The sequence below is a fragment of the Phyllobates terribilis genome, unplaced genomic scaffold (assembly GCF_046119375.1).
Source record: "Phyllobates terribilis strain yellow unplaced genomic scaffold, ASM4611937v1 Scaffold_1__5_contigs__length_1240528914, whole genome shotgun sequence".
NCBI classification, from domain to species: domain Eukaryota; kingdom Metazoa; phylum Chordata; class Amphibia; order Anura; family Dendrobatidae; genus Phyllobates; species Phyllobates terribilis.
Window position 1 is genome coordinate 1030555146 of NW_027362761.1, and position 16829 is coordinate 1030571974.

Sequence of the window (16829 nt, forward strand, 5' to 3'; positions counted from 1 at the left end):
TACGAACGCATTGAAGTCCCTGCTGTCATTTCTTCTCGCTGATTAGCTAGGACAGACATTTCTAAATTTTACCCCAAATCACACATATGTGGAACATTCAATTACAGGCCGTGATGAGAGTTGAGAGAATGATAATGGTTCATGGGAAATTATATATTTTGTTTGTTGTAGTCTATACTGTGCCTGAGGACACCTTTCCAAAGGACCACTCTGAATAGTATCCACTACTATTGTCATCTCTAGTTGTTGTCCTGGTGACTTTGTTGCTGGGGAAACATTGTTTAGTCAATGGACAAAGATATTATTACACTGCTCAGTGACTGCGGGCAGATCGGGCTTCACCCATTCATAAGTTACAGAACTTCTCATGTCATTTGCCTGCCTGGCAGCACAGCATGCATCCAATACATAGTGGTCGCCCCTCAACCTCCTTGTCCTGCTGCCCTCATGCCACAGGAAAGAGGATGCTATATACAGGTAACACACCGGCACATCAATACATCACAAGGGCATGAAACATGGCAACATCTCATTCAGCAAAAATGTAACTGAAAATAGTTCTAGTGTTTGCTTCATTCTAGCCATAGTTCTGTTTCTGTATCTCTCTGTGTATCTATTTAATATCCATCTATCTTTGGGGTTTTTTCCCTCAGCATATGGGTCAATTATAATTTATTACAATTTTCTAATTTCATCATCAAGTAGTCAGTCATGGCCAAAAGTTTTGCGGCTGCTTCAGCATTTTTACATTTTTAAGTCAAGTGTTTCTATTGTTAGTCAGCTACAATTAGAAGCATTCCACATACAGTTTTACACTTTTATTGACAAATACATCAAGTTTAAACCAAGACTCAATATTTACAGTGTTGACCCTTATTTTTTTTAAGACTTCTGCATTTCGCCTTGGCATTTGGATATCAGCCTCTGGGCCAAATCCTGACTGATGACAACCCAATCTTGTCTAATCAGTGCTCGGAGTTTCTCACAATTTTTGTGTTTTTGTCTGTCCACCCTGCTTTTTGAGTATTGACTAAAGGTTCTTAATGGAATTGAGAGCTGGGGAGTTTTCTGGCCAAGGGCTCAAAATTTCAGTGTCTTGATAACCAAGCCATTTAGTTATCACTTTTACTCTGTGACATGCGCTCCATCATGCTGGAAAAAGTATTGTTCATGATCAAATTGCTCCATGATCGTAGGAAGAAATTGCTCTTGTAGGAGGTTTACCATTCTGTATTCATTGCAGTGTTCTTTGTCAAAATTGTGAGTGAGCCAAAATTGTGGATAAAAAGCCCCCACATACGAATGGTATCAGGATGCTTTACTGTTGACATGAAATAGTATCCATGGTAGCACTCACCATTTCTTCTCCTGAAAATTATTTTTCCAGATGTCCTAAACAGTCTCATGGGGGCATTATCTGAGAAAATAAAATTACCCCAGTCTTCTGCAGTCTGTCCTTGATATTTTTCTTGGAGAGAAGTGGCTTCTTTGCTGCCCATCTTTATACCAGGTCAACCTCCAAAAGTCTTTATCTCACTGTGGGTGCAGATGCACTGATACTTGACTGCTGCCATTCCTGAGCAAGCTGTGCACTTATGTTAAACTGATCCCATAGCTGAACCCTCTTTAAGAGACTGTCCTGGCAGTTGCCAGATGGTTTTGGATGCCCTGAAGCCTTATTTGCAGCAATTGAATCTCTCTATTTGAAGTTCTTGATGATCTGATAAATGGTTAAATTAAGGGCTATCTTACAAGCAGCAATGTCCTTGCCTGTAAAGCCCTTTGATGTAAGGTATTGATGACTGCACCTATTTCCTTAGTGGTAACCATGGTTAAAAGAAGAAGACAATGATTTAAAGCACCAACCCCCTTTTAAAGGGGCGAGTCTGCTCTTATAATTCATTCAGCATGACAGAGTAATATCAGATGCCTTATCCTCGTTAAAAAATTTCTCCTGAGCTAACGGGAAGATCACTGAAATTATGTAAACAGGTTATTTTGTGACAAAACTGAAATTCAGTTGAAATGGTTTTTGTGATTAAGTTAATTTTCATGCCAAGGAATAACTTTGCGAGTCATCTGATTATTCTTTATAATAACGCAGAGTTTATGCAAATTGCCATAATAAAAACTGAAGCAGCATGCTTTGGAAAAAACAAAATGTGTGTCAGTCTCAAAACTTTTGGTCATGACTGTACAGATGCAATCCAAAATTATTCAACCCCCAATGCAAATTAGGTTTATTAGCAAAATGTACACATTTTCAGCTGTGTAGATGGAACCTGTTATATAAAAAATGCTATTAACCTGCAGTTATGGGTTTAATCTGCAGGTTAATAGTGCTCTGACACCGTGCAGGTGCCACACTGAGAGCCCCGCTACCGGGAGGAAATGAACTTTATTCTGTCACAGGGACGCGGCCGCATGGCTTCAGTCACCGCTCAGTGAGTAAAGAACGGTGGCTGCAACTGTAACGTGGCGCAGGGCGGTAACAGTGGGCGAGATACTTGTGCTAAACACCCTGTCATGCTACATGAAAGTGGAGGTCCTGGCAGGGTATGTGAAATTGTACTGTGATGGCGATACTCCTCTGCAGACCGCATGGTGCCATTGTTCTCTGCTGGCCTGGACTGGATGTTATGGAGATTAGTGAGGGAGACCACAGTTCAAAAATAAACTTATTTTTACTGAAGAATAACTTGGTAAAAACTATATACAGCAGATAGTAGGCATTTATCTTCAAGGACATTTCTTTAACAACAAGCGACATCATCACATACATTTCTGCCTTTCCTGGAAACACTATCTTCCTCGGTTACTTTCTCTGCTCGTTGCACAGCCCAGCATACTACTTTGGAACCTTCCCTCATTCTCAATAATGTCACTACAATCCAATAAGCAAGAGTCCTAAACTCCAACCCGCGGTTCGGCATCCTTTTCTCTGTAGGGGAATTTTTTGTGCCAATATAGCGGCTACTCGGCTTCCTTTTTTACTGACGCCTCTAGACTATCACATGGGGCATTTTCTTTTCGTCTCACTTCCCCTTCCCTTTCTATTCTGTAACCTTACTGGCAGACGACTCTATACCGTCCTGCCAGGCTTCCTGCCCCAGTCCCTGATATTTTTTCCTTTAATTTCTCACTGTTTCTGTCCCAACTCCAGATTGCTATTCACTTTTCTTACAGCTTTCTCTTTTCTCTGCAGGGTCTTCCTATCTGCACTGTCATCTCCCTCTCACCACAGGGACACCCTCTTCCATGCAGTTCTGTTGACTAATCAAACCAGAGGTCTGCTCTAGCTGCAAGATAGGCCCTATCTCATGTTCTGACAAGAAACTCTCCACTGTCTCCTCCTGACTTAATGAAAAATCTTTGGTGGGATTTGAAGAAGGTAGTTGAAGCAAGAAAACCAAATAATATTTGAGAAAGGTATTGTTCAGAATTGCTGCAAGAAAATGTGTCTGACTATGCCTCTTTTTAGCAGCAGGTAACAACAAAACGTGCTCCACTAAAGAAGCTTCTTAAGAAGATTTTAAATACTTCTGAAACTGCAATAGTCATTAAAAGTATCATTGTGTGTTTAATTTGGAGAAACCACTTCCTTTGTTAGTTTTGTTGAGCTATTTATATTCTTTTTTGCTTGATTTGTTTATCGCAAACAAAAGAACATTTGTAAGTTTTACTAATAACTCTAATTTACAATGGGAGACCAAATAATTTTGATTGCAATGCTACTTTGTTTTTTGTATAGGACTGAGCTGTAGTACAGTTGCAGTATAGTTGCCCGCATGGACGATCCACTGTGCCCATGCAAAAAATCTAGGATCACTGGCCTTCATTGTGCTGATTAGCAGAGTCCCAGAGGTCAGGGATCTCCCAATATACCTTTGATGGCTGAATTAATGATAAAGTTTAGAGAACCCCTTTAACTTACAGTTTATCTAGTATTTTCAATGTCTTAATGTCTCACTAGTTTGGATAAATATTCAGAATATTTTTTTTCGAATTTTCCATTGTACACAGGTATAGACATGAAACAAACAGCTAGTCCGGCTACTACATACGGTCTCTATTGATTTATGGAGCACAATGAAACCTCACAAAACCATTGATGTAAATGTAACTAAGCAACATTAGTCCCTATCAGATAATTTTCAAAGCATCTAATATTTACCAACTTTTCATGCCAATCAAAAAATAAATAATCAATGCAAAGGATTATTAAGAATGATCTGTAGCACAATCTAAATAGCAATTCTGTGTTACAGAAAACATTGTCCACACAAGACAGAATGCAGTTATTGAGCCAACAGGACACATGGTCATCAAACCTGCTTAAAGTGGTTTGTCCTCCTCTTGGTTAGCACTTTCTTAAATTATATTTTTTCCCATTTAAAATAAAAAAAAACAAACAGATGCTTACCTCCTCCACTGGTGCCGTTCCAGGGCAATTGGTGCTGGATCTTCTGAAACTTGTGTGGCATGGCTAGGTCATTCTTATGAGCACTGCAGCTAATCAACGATCGCTAATGAGCTGCCACGCTCACACATTCCTTGGACAAAACTCGGACATCTGGGGGGATGGGTGAGCATTGCAAACCATTAGCGGCCACTGATTGGCTGCAGTGCTCACGTGACATAATAATGTCATACTAGCACCGGGAGACCTGGCGCCAATATCACTGGAATGACACAGGTACTGGGGGTGAGTATGCAGTGTATATATATATATATATATATATATATATATATATATATATATATATATATATATATATATATATATATATATCCTAGAACGCATACCTGGGGCCTCGCAGGCCCGCCCTGTTAATTGTTTTCTATTTTCTGCAAGATTTCTTTAGTTAGAATTTTGAAACTCTAGGTATTCCTCAGCTATATAGTTGTTTGTCATTTCCAGTTGTTCATTTATTTTTATGTTACAGGCATTTTCGGTATAACAACTCTTTTTTGAAAATACCCATTTTTATGGTCATGCGTTCTAGGGTTAAAAAGGGAAATACAACATTTAAGAAGATGATGTCCAAGTTGTGGATAACCACTTTTCTTCATGCACATAGAATTCCAAAATCTTGGCTGTTACCATAGAATTTCCCTTTAGACTTCTGGAATGGCTTGCCACAAGATTTTGGAGTGTGTCTGTTGGAATGTTTACCCATTCAGCCTAAACAGCTATGTGAGCTCAGGCACCGATGTTGGATTACAAGGCCTGGCACACTATCAGCAGTTTATTTCATCCTAAAAGTTTTATGATCTTGAAATCGGGACTTTGTGTAGCCACCAAACTTATGATACCATGTTCCTATGGACTATACTTTGTGTATGGGGCCCATTCATGCTGGAACAAGAAAGGGTCTTTTAAAAACTGTTGCCACAAAGTTAAAAGCTAAGAAAACTATAAGCACAAGCTCTGCAAAACATCTCTAATCTATTATCCCTCTTCCACCAAATTTTCAAGTAGACACTTATGGACACATGCTAACTAGCTTCTGATCTGCTTCTCTCAATAGACCTTTGAGAGAAGTGGAGGAGAATCTATTGGCATGCAACTGGCCACTCTACCTAGCAATTGAGAGGAATCCTGATAGTTTTCACCAATCTTTAGCCACAAATAGTGACTGCAGAAATCTATCTAAAGCTCCAAACCTTCTTTAAGTAATGTTCTCTCATACATTTAGATTCTTCTTTCCAGAGAACACATTTCCACTAGTACCAATAGTACCGGTGCCCTTTATACAATTCCAGGGGATACTTGACATTACACATGGGGATCTGAAGCTTGTGGGCATCTGCCTAACTTTTTTGATCATTCTACTGATGCACAGTTATTGTGCCAATGTCACTTTGAGGGGCAGCATGTTACCTTGTAGTGAGTGATCCATCAAGGGACAGGCAATTTTATGTGGCAAGCGTTTTGGCAATCAGCAGATCCGCTCTGCCAGTTTGTGGTTCACCTTTGTGTCTGACCTGTTGCTATTTCTAGATTATTCTACCTCCTGATAACAGCACTGACAAGTGACTGGGGAATATCTAGCAGATCAGAATATCATCAACTGACTTGTGGAAAGGTGGCCATGTTTATTAATACTTAGTTGTTCATTACAACCAACCAAAACTACAACCCATGATGGTCCATACCAGGGCCCATGATACGGCTAATGTTATCCTATCCCATGATTCCGGTTTGACGTACTATAGATATCTTCAAATGATGTTTATATATCCAAAACTATCTATAACAATGCAATATCAAGTCACTTTGACATCAACAGAAATGAGGTTTTTCACTGTAAGAGCAATGAAACTATGTTAGTCTCTGCCATAAGGAATTGTCATGGTTGAAGGGTTTAAAGAGGCCTGGATGCCTTTCTTGTGTGTTGTAATATTCCATGCACTAGATGACTAGATGGTACAAGGACTGTCCAGGGATTTATTCTCCAGTATTGGAGGCATGAAGGGCTTTTTTTCTCTCTCGTCTTCCTTATGGGGGTTGTTATACCTTCACAGGTTATTAGGTTAAAATACACTTATATCTTTAACCAACCATGTGACCATTTGCAGCTGATGATCTGATTCATCCTTCATACATATGGTTCACTAAAAGCCATTTGCATCTTTCTGTCCTTTGTAGGCCCGGACTATATGAGAGATTACAGGACAAAACGTCCTGATTTCACCAGATACATTGGAGAAAGGATGCCATCTGCTGAGAGCACCGGTGATGTCGACTATCTGTGTCGTGCCGCTCCAAGCACTCCTGCCCCACTGCCCAAAGACTATTATGTGGGCGGAATAGGCTGGGGAGTGTCTGATTTCAGCTTCCTGAACAGAAGTCAGTTATGTAGTAATCACCAGATCAAGGTATGTATGGTGGGACCACATACATGTCACCATACACGTCCATAAACATATCAAAATTCAGCAAGGATAGTAACAGGCTTAGGGCTCATACTCATCTCCGTTAAAAACGGACGAGTGCAATTCGATAAAAAAATTAGATTGCACTCTGACCAATGTTTGTCCCTGCTCATCTGTGATTTTTTTTCTCAGCTGGAATCTGGATGAGAGAAAAAACACAGCATGCTGTGTATTGCCACGTATATCAAATGAAACTCGCCAATGCAAGTCAATGGGTGCAAGGAAAAAAAACGGACGACATACGGACCATCCGATTTTTACGGATACATTACCATTCTGTAGTATAAAACACTGTAAATGGTCCTGTAAATGATTGTAGAATAATAGTTGCAGAGAAAAAAAAAACGCATTGCATACGGATACCATACAGATGCTAGGTGTGGAAAATCGCATTACACTTGCATGACACTCGTCCAATTTTTCGGTTCAGAAATCGGACCATTTTTTTTTCTCACATATGGGTATGAGCCCTTACTCTAGAAATCCCACTTGTTATCCTCCCTGGACCTGTCTGTTTCCTTCCAGACTAGAATTGTCTGCTTCATCTGGGACAAGATACTTTCATTATATGTTGCAGCCATATTGGTTTTCCTGGGGGTTGGTCACTGGCCTTCAAAGGGAATCTGTCAACAGGTTTTTGCTACTGCATCTAAGAGCAGCATAATGTAGGGGTAAAGACCCTGACTGCAGCAATGTGTTACTTACTGGGTTGCTTGATATAATTTTGATACAATCACTGTTTTATCTGCAGATTTAGCAGTTTTCTGAAATGTTGAGCTCTGTATAACAGAGTACATAGAAAGCTATCAATCAGTGGTGCTGTTACATTTAATTCAGGACCTTGTGGGTCACAGCTGTCTGTATCTTATTACAGCAGTGGCCCAATATACATCCTTTTCGGATGTATGACATATTGTTTTACTAACAGTTTTAGTCCAATTATTAAAAGTTCAATTTTATTCACATTCTTTTCCTCCTTTGGTACCCTTCCTATTTTCTAATAGTCATGTACTTGGTGGTGACCACCTATGTGAATATCGTCCAGTTTAAATCAGACTTTATTTAATCTGAATATTCTGTAGTCTGAGTGATGAGCCTTTGTCAGCTGATCATATTATGTGGCCCAAAAATCATTGTTGGCAGTAACATAAGGGGCAAAATGCAAACTGTATTAAACGGGTTGTCCACTACTAGGACAACCCCTTCTCGATCTGAATGTTTGGCCCTGTTAAAATAAAAACACTTATACCTCCCGTGCCGGCGCCATTCCCAGGGCTCATGTGCAGTTGTTATAATACGTGAGCCCGGCACCCAATCAGCGCTGGAGTCACTATCCCCGCCTACAGATGTATACACAATCAAGAGGGAGCGAGAGCTGCGGCTGGCCGCTCACTTCCTCTTTATTACCTAGATGTTCCAAGGTGGGGACAATGACGCAATGTCACTTAATGGAGCTGTCCAACAAAGAAAGTAGATTTTAAATGAATAGATCTTGGAATAAAAATAAGTTCCACAATTGGATGTGTTAAAAAATGCTCCTGTGCTGAGATAATCTTATAGATGTGCCCCTGCTATCTAGTATGTGATGACTATGTCTGACCGTGCAGGGACCATTTGTGGAACTTCGTATTATTCCAAGATCTATTGATTAAAATGTACTTTTTTACTTGGGACAACCCCTTTAATAGCCAGGACAGGCAGCACTGACATCTGAGGCTCGTCATTGGTTCGGGAGGTAAGTGTATGTTTTTCGGCTTTTATTATGGTTGAGAAGACGTTATCCTGTGTAGAGGACAACCTTTTAAGTTTGAGCCATCTGCTGGCAGCAATTAGAATTAGACAAACTGATAATTTTATTTTTTACAAATAATGAGAAATGTTATTACTCAATCTAGTTAGACAAATAGACAAATATTGTGCTGGTTATATAGATCGCCGTGGCCTCCATAGGGTATCACAAGTTGTCATAACCCTTATGAAGATTAACATGTCTTTACACTTAATAAAACTATACGGTACCTTCTAAAGACACTTATGGCCTTGTAACATTATTTCTGCTTGACCAGTTGAGTAAATGGGATTACATAGTTATGTATTCAGAAACCCTCTTCTGCCATGGAGCATGATCAAACCAGAGCGGACACCAATTTGTCAAGCATGGTTTACTTGTTTTAATTGAGAACTAAGTTCTTTGTCCTTCAACGTTTCTAGGTCACATCTTGTCAATGGCCTTAGACTTCAAGTATCTATTGCCCTTAGAGCTGTTCAATACACCTAGGAATATGATAACATAACAGTCGGACTTTGACGTTATAATGACTAGTTAGATTTATTACCCTTAGTATAAATGACACAATGAATGTATCTTGTTCAATCCATTGATAAGCTGTGCGGCATTATTAATTACATGTGGATAGCTCGTGGCTTGCCCGCTCTTATCCCCTCCATTTCCTAAGCTCAGAATAGAACAGCAGGAGCGCACTCTTAATGACTAGCCTTCATGACATTTCCTATAATGCTTTTCTCAATAGGTCACCTTTGAATTAAATCAAACACTGACTAGTCTGGAAGGTTATAATTATGTTCTTAATTATATACAGAAAAATTGCAATCAATTCATCTCCATGATCTCTGGTGGGCAGAAGAATATACAGTGTATTTCTGTACAGTCACTGGTGACTACATTATCTATGACTACTGTCGTGAAGTATTACAAGGCCACTCCTGCATCTGCTGTAGCTGTGTATACAAGCACATGGCTACTAGGATAAGACGAAACCTACTGCTGGTCATTTGAACTTTTCCATAGAGAGATATTTAGCTAGGCTATTTCTAGCTTCTTATGTTTGGGGTGTGTCCGTTACAATATTATTATTTTTGCAGTTTTCCTAAATTTCAGCTAATTTTGTTACTCCGAAAAACTCTGCTACTGTCAATGGGAGTGGTAACACATGGTTTTAATTTTATTCATACATTTCCAGAAGAAGCTTTAGGAAAAGACGGTCTAGAATTATTTTATGAAGGTGAAAATATTTACTAATACAAGTCAGGAGAGCTACTAGATCCCCTGTATGCAGAGGCTTAACTAAAATCTCCATTGCAGTTTGGGATGAGGCTCCTACCCACCATCTGGTCTGATGTGGCAGAATGAATTTTAGACCCATTCGTTCTGGCTCTCAAACTTACTTTGAAAGCTTGTGATCATTAGTTCTAACTTCCGGTAAGCCAGAAGTTGCGGTCAGAAGATGGCACTGTGGGACCGGAGCTTCGCCGATCAAAGGTCAAGATGGTAAGTATAATACTAGTGTCAGGGTCCTTAGATTAGTAGCACCACTCCAGCACTAAAAAAAACCCCGCTGGAGCAGTGCTTTAAAGAGAACCTGTCAAAGAAGTTTTACCTATAGAAGTAGTGGTTTGGCTGTGTAGACATGTATGTCCCAATATAAATAATACCTTTTTTTTTGTATAGATCCAATGTGGCAGTCATGGGAAATCTTGTGTAGAAGCCATATGCATATCAAACTGGAGGTGCAGTGGGGGCGTGGTAGTGCATTTGAAAAAAAAAGTCCAAGTGCATAGACACACCCCCAATGCACTTCCACTTTCCCCAGTGGCTCATGACAAACGCCTATAAAGCCATATTATTCTATATTACTATTACTTCTATATGTATAAACATGCCAAGGTTTCCTTTAAACATGTACATACATTAAAAACATATCTATAGAATAAAAGCCCGGACTAATGTGGCACCCCAGAGGGTCCGGTTGCTACAGTGGTATTGCCTCCTTCAAAAGAGGCACTGCCATGCCTGGAAGCAAGCAGGGGTCCTTTTAGTCAGGTACACTACACATGCAACACTTTCCTGGCTCCAGACCAGCAAGGGGAGTCCCCTCCCCTTGGCAACTGGGATCTGGAGGCGGGGTTAGTGAGTCTTAGTGTGAGGAGTTGAGTTTAGGACGTGGAGGAGACAAGAGCTAGGGACTGGAGCTGAGGTAGCTTGTTCTAGCTAAAGAAGCACAGAGAACCGGACACCAGAGTCCGAGGCTGCGGGGCACGAAAGGTCCAGCAGCAGATACCATAGGGCAGGAGATTGCAGGTCTCCTGGCCCCATCAGACACCAGGAGGCTCAGCAGCACAGAGGGACCAGCACCGCCACAGAGGAGCGATGCATGCACAAGGCCCGGGCTGCCAGCCATACGGGTGAGCACAGAACATCACACTCGGGGACGTGGGCTACAACACAGCTACAAGCAGTAAAGCCAAAGAGTATAGTGAGAAGGTCAGGCCTACAACACCATCTGGCAAGGAGGACTCTATGTTTGCTTCCAGGCTGACCGGACTCTTACTTCTAGCCAGTACTTCAGTCCAGGCTTGTCTAATTGTCATCAGTAAAGACCCTGGGACTGCACTACACAGACTCTGTGGTTATTACTGACACCCTGCACAACCACCATCATCCACACACTGCCCTGAAGCTAACTCTTCCTGTGGGGAGTCATAACATCCTTGCTGCAAAACCACCAGCTTCAGAGGACTGTTACGCAGCGGCGGTCTCCATTGGCCACATTTCACAGGTGGCGTAGTCGGACATTAACACCTATACATATAAATTCCCCTTGGGTTGACCGCTCTGGGTCACCGCCACTGTGACTACAACTCCCAGCATCTACCGGCCCGGCACCGGGTACCCCACGGCCCAGGGGGCGCGTCACTAAGCTTTCAGGACTTGCATCAATCCATTCACTGCTGTCATACAGTTGAGGCAAAACTAATTGCACCAGGATGCAACTGTCAAAAAAACATGGCATGACCCAAGTGGCCTTCGGCTAAATCATATTAATTCTTCTCATTTTGTGAATATGTCAGGGTAATTTTTAACCATATCCACTCATACAATAGCATGCATCATCCATGGCAATATATCTTTTACGTCATTATGATGGCCAACTGTATAGGTAAGACTAGTTGGCTACTTTCTTACTATATAGTAATAAAAAGGTTCAATGAAGTCTACCTGCCTGATAGAGGCATCTGACTGGTCTTTAGGGGTCTATGGACTATGTAGAATGGGCTGACCACAGCATTGGCGATTGTAAAGAGTTTGTGCCTGCCAAGTTGATCTCTGAGTAGTTCTCCATGTGCCATAGTAATCTTCCCCTAATGATAGGTCATAGGGAAAGTTAAGGAAACCATAATAGAACATGTGTCTATACTATCTTAGTGGGAAAAACAAGATAATCTTGTAGTTAGGATACCTTTCAATGGCTAACAAAAATAAAATAAATTATGTTACAAGGCAAGCTTTCGGGACAACTTAGGTCCCATCCTCAGGCATGGTATAACATGATATATGAAGAAACACAAATATATGCACACAAAGGAAAAAAAAAAAAGAAAAGCAGATGCATGGCATAATAAATTGTGCCTATTTTCGTTACATTGATGACATCTTAATAATCTGGACTGAGTCTGAACAAGAACTTCTAAAATTCCATGACAAATTCAATAGATTTCATCCCACCATAAACTTAACATTGGAGCACTCAAAAACGGAAATATAATTTCTGGATACCACCATAAATATTTAAAATGGGTCAATCCAGACATCAGTGTATCGGAAACAGGCTCGGACTGGCCTGGCGGGGTGCCGGGAAATTTCCCGGTGGGCCCCGGGCCCCCTGCAGAGAAGACAGGAGAATTAAAAAAAAAAAAAAAAAAAGTGGTCGCGGGCCCTTTAAGGGCGCGCGCACGCACTCTCACCTCCGCGGTGCCCAGGACAGTAGCGGGAGGGGCCTGGGAGCAGGAGAGCCGAAGAGCAAAGCAGGGGCCGCACTGCAGCGTCACACTCAGCAGACAGGGCCGCACGTCTGCTAAAAGTGACGTCACAGCGCGCCCTGCACTGCAGTCTCCCGCCTTAGGAGCGCGTCTGTACTGTACAGGTAGTGTAATATTTGTGTGTGTTTGTATGAATTTTTATGTATATGCTGCCTGCATGTGTGTGTATATGCCTGTGTGTGTGTATGCGTGTGTGTATATGCCTGCGTGTGTGTATATATGCCTGCGTGTGTGTATATGCGTGTGTATATGCCTGCGTGTGTGTGTGTGTGTATATGCCTGCATGTGTGTACAGTGTGTGTGTATATATGCCTGCATATATATATGTGTGTGTGTGTATATGCCTGCATATGTGTGTGTATATGCCTGTGTGTGTGTATATGCGTGTGTGTGTGTATATGCCTGCATGTGTGTGTGTGTGTGTGTGTGTGTATATGCCTGCATATGTGTGTGTAAATGCCTGCGTGTGTGTGTGTAAATGCCTGTGTGTACAATGTGTGTGTATATATGCCTGCATGTGTGTGTGTGTATATGCCTGTGTGTGTGTATATGCCTGTGTGTGTGTATATGCCTGCATGTGTGTGTGTGTGTGTGTATATGCCTGCATATGTGTGTGTATATGCCTGCATGTGTGTGTGTATATGCCTGCGTGTGTGTGTATATGCCTGTATGTGTGTATATGCCTGTATATGCCTGCATGTGTGTGTGTGTATATGCCTGTATGCGTCTGTGTGTGTATATGCCGGTATGCCTGCGTGTGTGTGTGTATATATAACTGCATATGTGTGTGTGTGTGTGTGTGTGTAGTGTGTATACCTGCATGTGTGTGTGTGTGTATATGCCTGCATGTGTTTGTGTGTACAGTACAGACCAAAAGTTTGGACATACCTTCTTATTTAAAGATTTTTCTGTATTTTCATGACTATGAAAATTGTACATTCACACTGAAGACATCAAAACTATGAATTAACACATGTGGAATTATATACTTAACAAAAAAGTGTGAAACAACTTAAAATATGTCTTATATTCTAGGTTCTTCAAAGTAGCCACCTTTTGCTTTGATGACTGCTTTGCACACTCTTGGCATTCTCTTGATGAGCTTCAAGAGGTAGTCACCGGAAATGGTCTTCCAACAATCTTGAAGGAGTTCCCAGAGATGCTTAGCACTTGTTGGCCCTTTTGCCTTCACTCTGCGGTCCAGCTCACCCCAAACCATCTCGATTGGGTTCAGGTCTGGTGACTGTGGAGGCCAGGTCATCTGGCGTAGCACCCCATCACTCTCCTTCTTGGTCAAATAGCCCTTACACAGCCTGGAGGTGTGTTTGGGGTCATTGTCCTGTTGAAAAATAAATCATGGTCCAACTAAACGCAAACAGAATGGAATAGCATGCCGCTGCAAGATGCTGTGGTAGCCATGCTGGTTCAGTATGCCTTCAATTTTGAATAAATCCCCAACAGTGTCACCAGCAAAGCACCCCAACACCATCACACCTCCTCCTCCTTGCTTCACGGTGGGAACCAGGCATGTAGAGTCCATCCGTTCACCTTTTCTGCGTCGCACAAAGACATGGTGGTTGGAACCAAAGATCTCAAATTTGGACTCCTCAGACCAAAGCACAGATTTCCACTGGTCTAATGTCCATTCCTTGTGTTCTTTAGCCCAAACAAGTCTCTTCAGCTTGTTGCCTGTCCTTAGCAGTGGTTTCCTAGCAGCTATTTTACCATGAAGGCCTGCTGCACAAAGTCTCCTCTTAACAGTTGTTGAAGAGATGTGTCTGCTGCTAGAACTCTGTATGGCTTTGACCTGGTCTCTAATCTGAGCTGCTGTTAACCTGCGATTTCTGAGGCTGGTGACTCGGATAAACTTATCCTCAGAAGCAGAGGTGACTCTTGGTCTTCCTTTCCTGGGGCGGTCCGCATGTGAGCCAGTTTCTTTGTAGCGCTTCATGGTTTTTTGCATCTGCACTTGGGGACACATTCAAAGTTTTCCCAATTTTTCGGACTGACTGACCTTCATTTCTTAAAGTAAAGATGGACCCTCGTTTTTCTTTACTTAGCTGCTTTTTTCTTGCCATAATACAAATTCTAACAGTCTATTCAGTAGGACTATCAGCTGTGTATCCACCAGACTTTTGCACAACACAACTGATGGTCCCAACCCCATTTATAAGGCAAGAAATCTGTAACATCCCTGGTGGCGTGCTTGCATAGTGCACCACCTCCCACTATGCAAGACCGCAATCTTACCTGTCAGTCCAGCCTGCAAACCGTACTCCAGTTCATGCTGTGTGCATGTCTCTTGACTGACTGCTTAGGGCGGCGGCCCGGTTACTTCCTGATTCTTATAGCTGCTGTGGGCGCACCCCTAATGCGTCTCCAGCCTATTGCTGTGAGTCACTGGATATTTAAACCCCCTCCACCCAGAAGGAGGTGCCTGAGCAACACCTTCACTCAGTTTGTCTTTGCAACTGAATTGCCAGGTCCTGTCCTGTATCTTGTCTGTTTCTGCCACCCTGGGGGCTGCATACCCAGGCCTGTTATCTCTGACTTCTAGTCTGTTTCCGCCACTCTGGGGGCTGTATACCCAGGCTCGTTCTTGTATCTCTTTGCAGTAGCAGTTCCTGTCTGAACTGTATCCTAGCCTGTTACCTGTTTGTCTCTATGTCCGTACCTTCCCTTTTCCTGCAGTATCTGAACCTGCTCCTAACTCCAACTCGTTGTCTCTGTACTTCTGTTTGTGAGTTTTGGGTCCACTCGCTACTTCATAGGAAGTACCTTGTGTGTATCTGGTTCTGCTTGTCCCTTTTCCCTTCCTCCGTATCTTCCTCCTGTGTTCTAGCCATCTTCCTGTATTTTCCAGTCTGTTCCATGTGAACAGAGCCCTGTCCTCTCTGCCATGTCCACCGCACCTGCTTTTTCGCTCCGCTCTGTCTTGCCCACCGCTCCAGCGGTTTCTCTCTGCTCTGACTTGCCCACCGCTCCGGCGGCTTCCCTCTGCTCTGCTCTGCCTTACCCACCGCTCTGGCGGTTTCTCTCTGCTCTGACTTGCCCACCGCTCCGGCGGCTTCCCTCTGCTCAACCTTACCCACCGCTCCGGCGGCTTCTCTCTGCTCTGACTTGCCCACCGCTCCGGCGGCTTCTCTCTGCTCTGACTTGCCCACCTCACCAGCGGTTTCTCTCTGCTCTGATTTGCCCACCGCTCCGGCGGCTTCTCTCTGCTCTGACTTGCCCACCGCTCCGGCGGCTTCGTTCTGCTCTGCCTTGCCCACCGCTCCGATGGTTCCGCTCGGCTCTGCCTTGTCCACTGCACCTACGGTTTCTCTCTGCTCTGCCTTGCCCACCGCACCTGCGTTTTTCGCTCCGCTCTGCTTGCTCACCGCACCAGCAGTTCGTCTCTGCTCTGCCTTGTCCTCCGCTCCGGCAGTTTCGTTTTACTCTGCTTGTCTACCGCATCTGCGGCTCTGTACCTGTCTCCCAGTCTGTACTGGACCCTATCCAGCCTGCGCTCCAACCTGCTAGTACCTCCCTGTCTGCACTCCAGCCGTGCTTGCCAGTATCTCCCTGTCTGCATACCAGCCGTGCTAGCCAGTGCCCACCTGTCTGCATACCAGCCGTGCTTGGCAGTGCCCACCTGTCTGCATACCAGCCGTGCTTGGCAGTGCCCACCTGTCTGCATACCAGCTGTACTTGCCAATACCCACCTGCCTGTATGCCAGTCTAACCTGCCTGTTCCTGCATTCCCCGGTGTGGGTCAACAACTGTGACCGGGGTCTGACCTGGAGTCGCACCTGGTCCCTCTGCTCGGTTCCTCCTTGGTCCACGGAGTCGACTAAGCCACCGTGCAACCTTGGTCGGATCGGGTTGATACTTAGTTACGCCCCTCCAGGCACTCCTCGGTTCATGGTACAGTGGGATCACTAATCACGCTCACGCCAGTCAGTCCGGGCGCGAGCGTAACAAAATCCCACTTATTAAACCTGACAGGGCACACCTGTGAAGTGAAAACCATTTCCAGTGACTACCTCTTGAAGCTCATCAAGAGAATGCCA

The 16829-nt window shown here is 43.2% G+C and overlaps 1 protein-coding gene across 1 annotated transcript in view; it reads left to right on the plus strand.

Annotated features, from left to right (window-relative positions):
• Positions 1-309: 309 nt before the first annotated feature.
• SPMIP2 (sperm microtubule inner protein 2) overlaps positions 310-16829 on the plus strand; it is a 52857-nt gene continuing 36337 nt past the window's right edge. Inside the window, exons 1-2 of the mRNA XM_073656477.1 lie at positions 310-477; positions 6653-6882. Of these exons, the coding sequence (XP_073512578.1) occupies positions 396-477; positions 6653-6882 (312 nt within the window). The 5' untranslated portion in view covers positions 310-395. The remainder of the gene's footprint in view (positions 478-6652; positions 6883-16829) is intronic.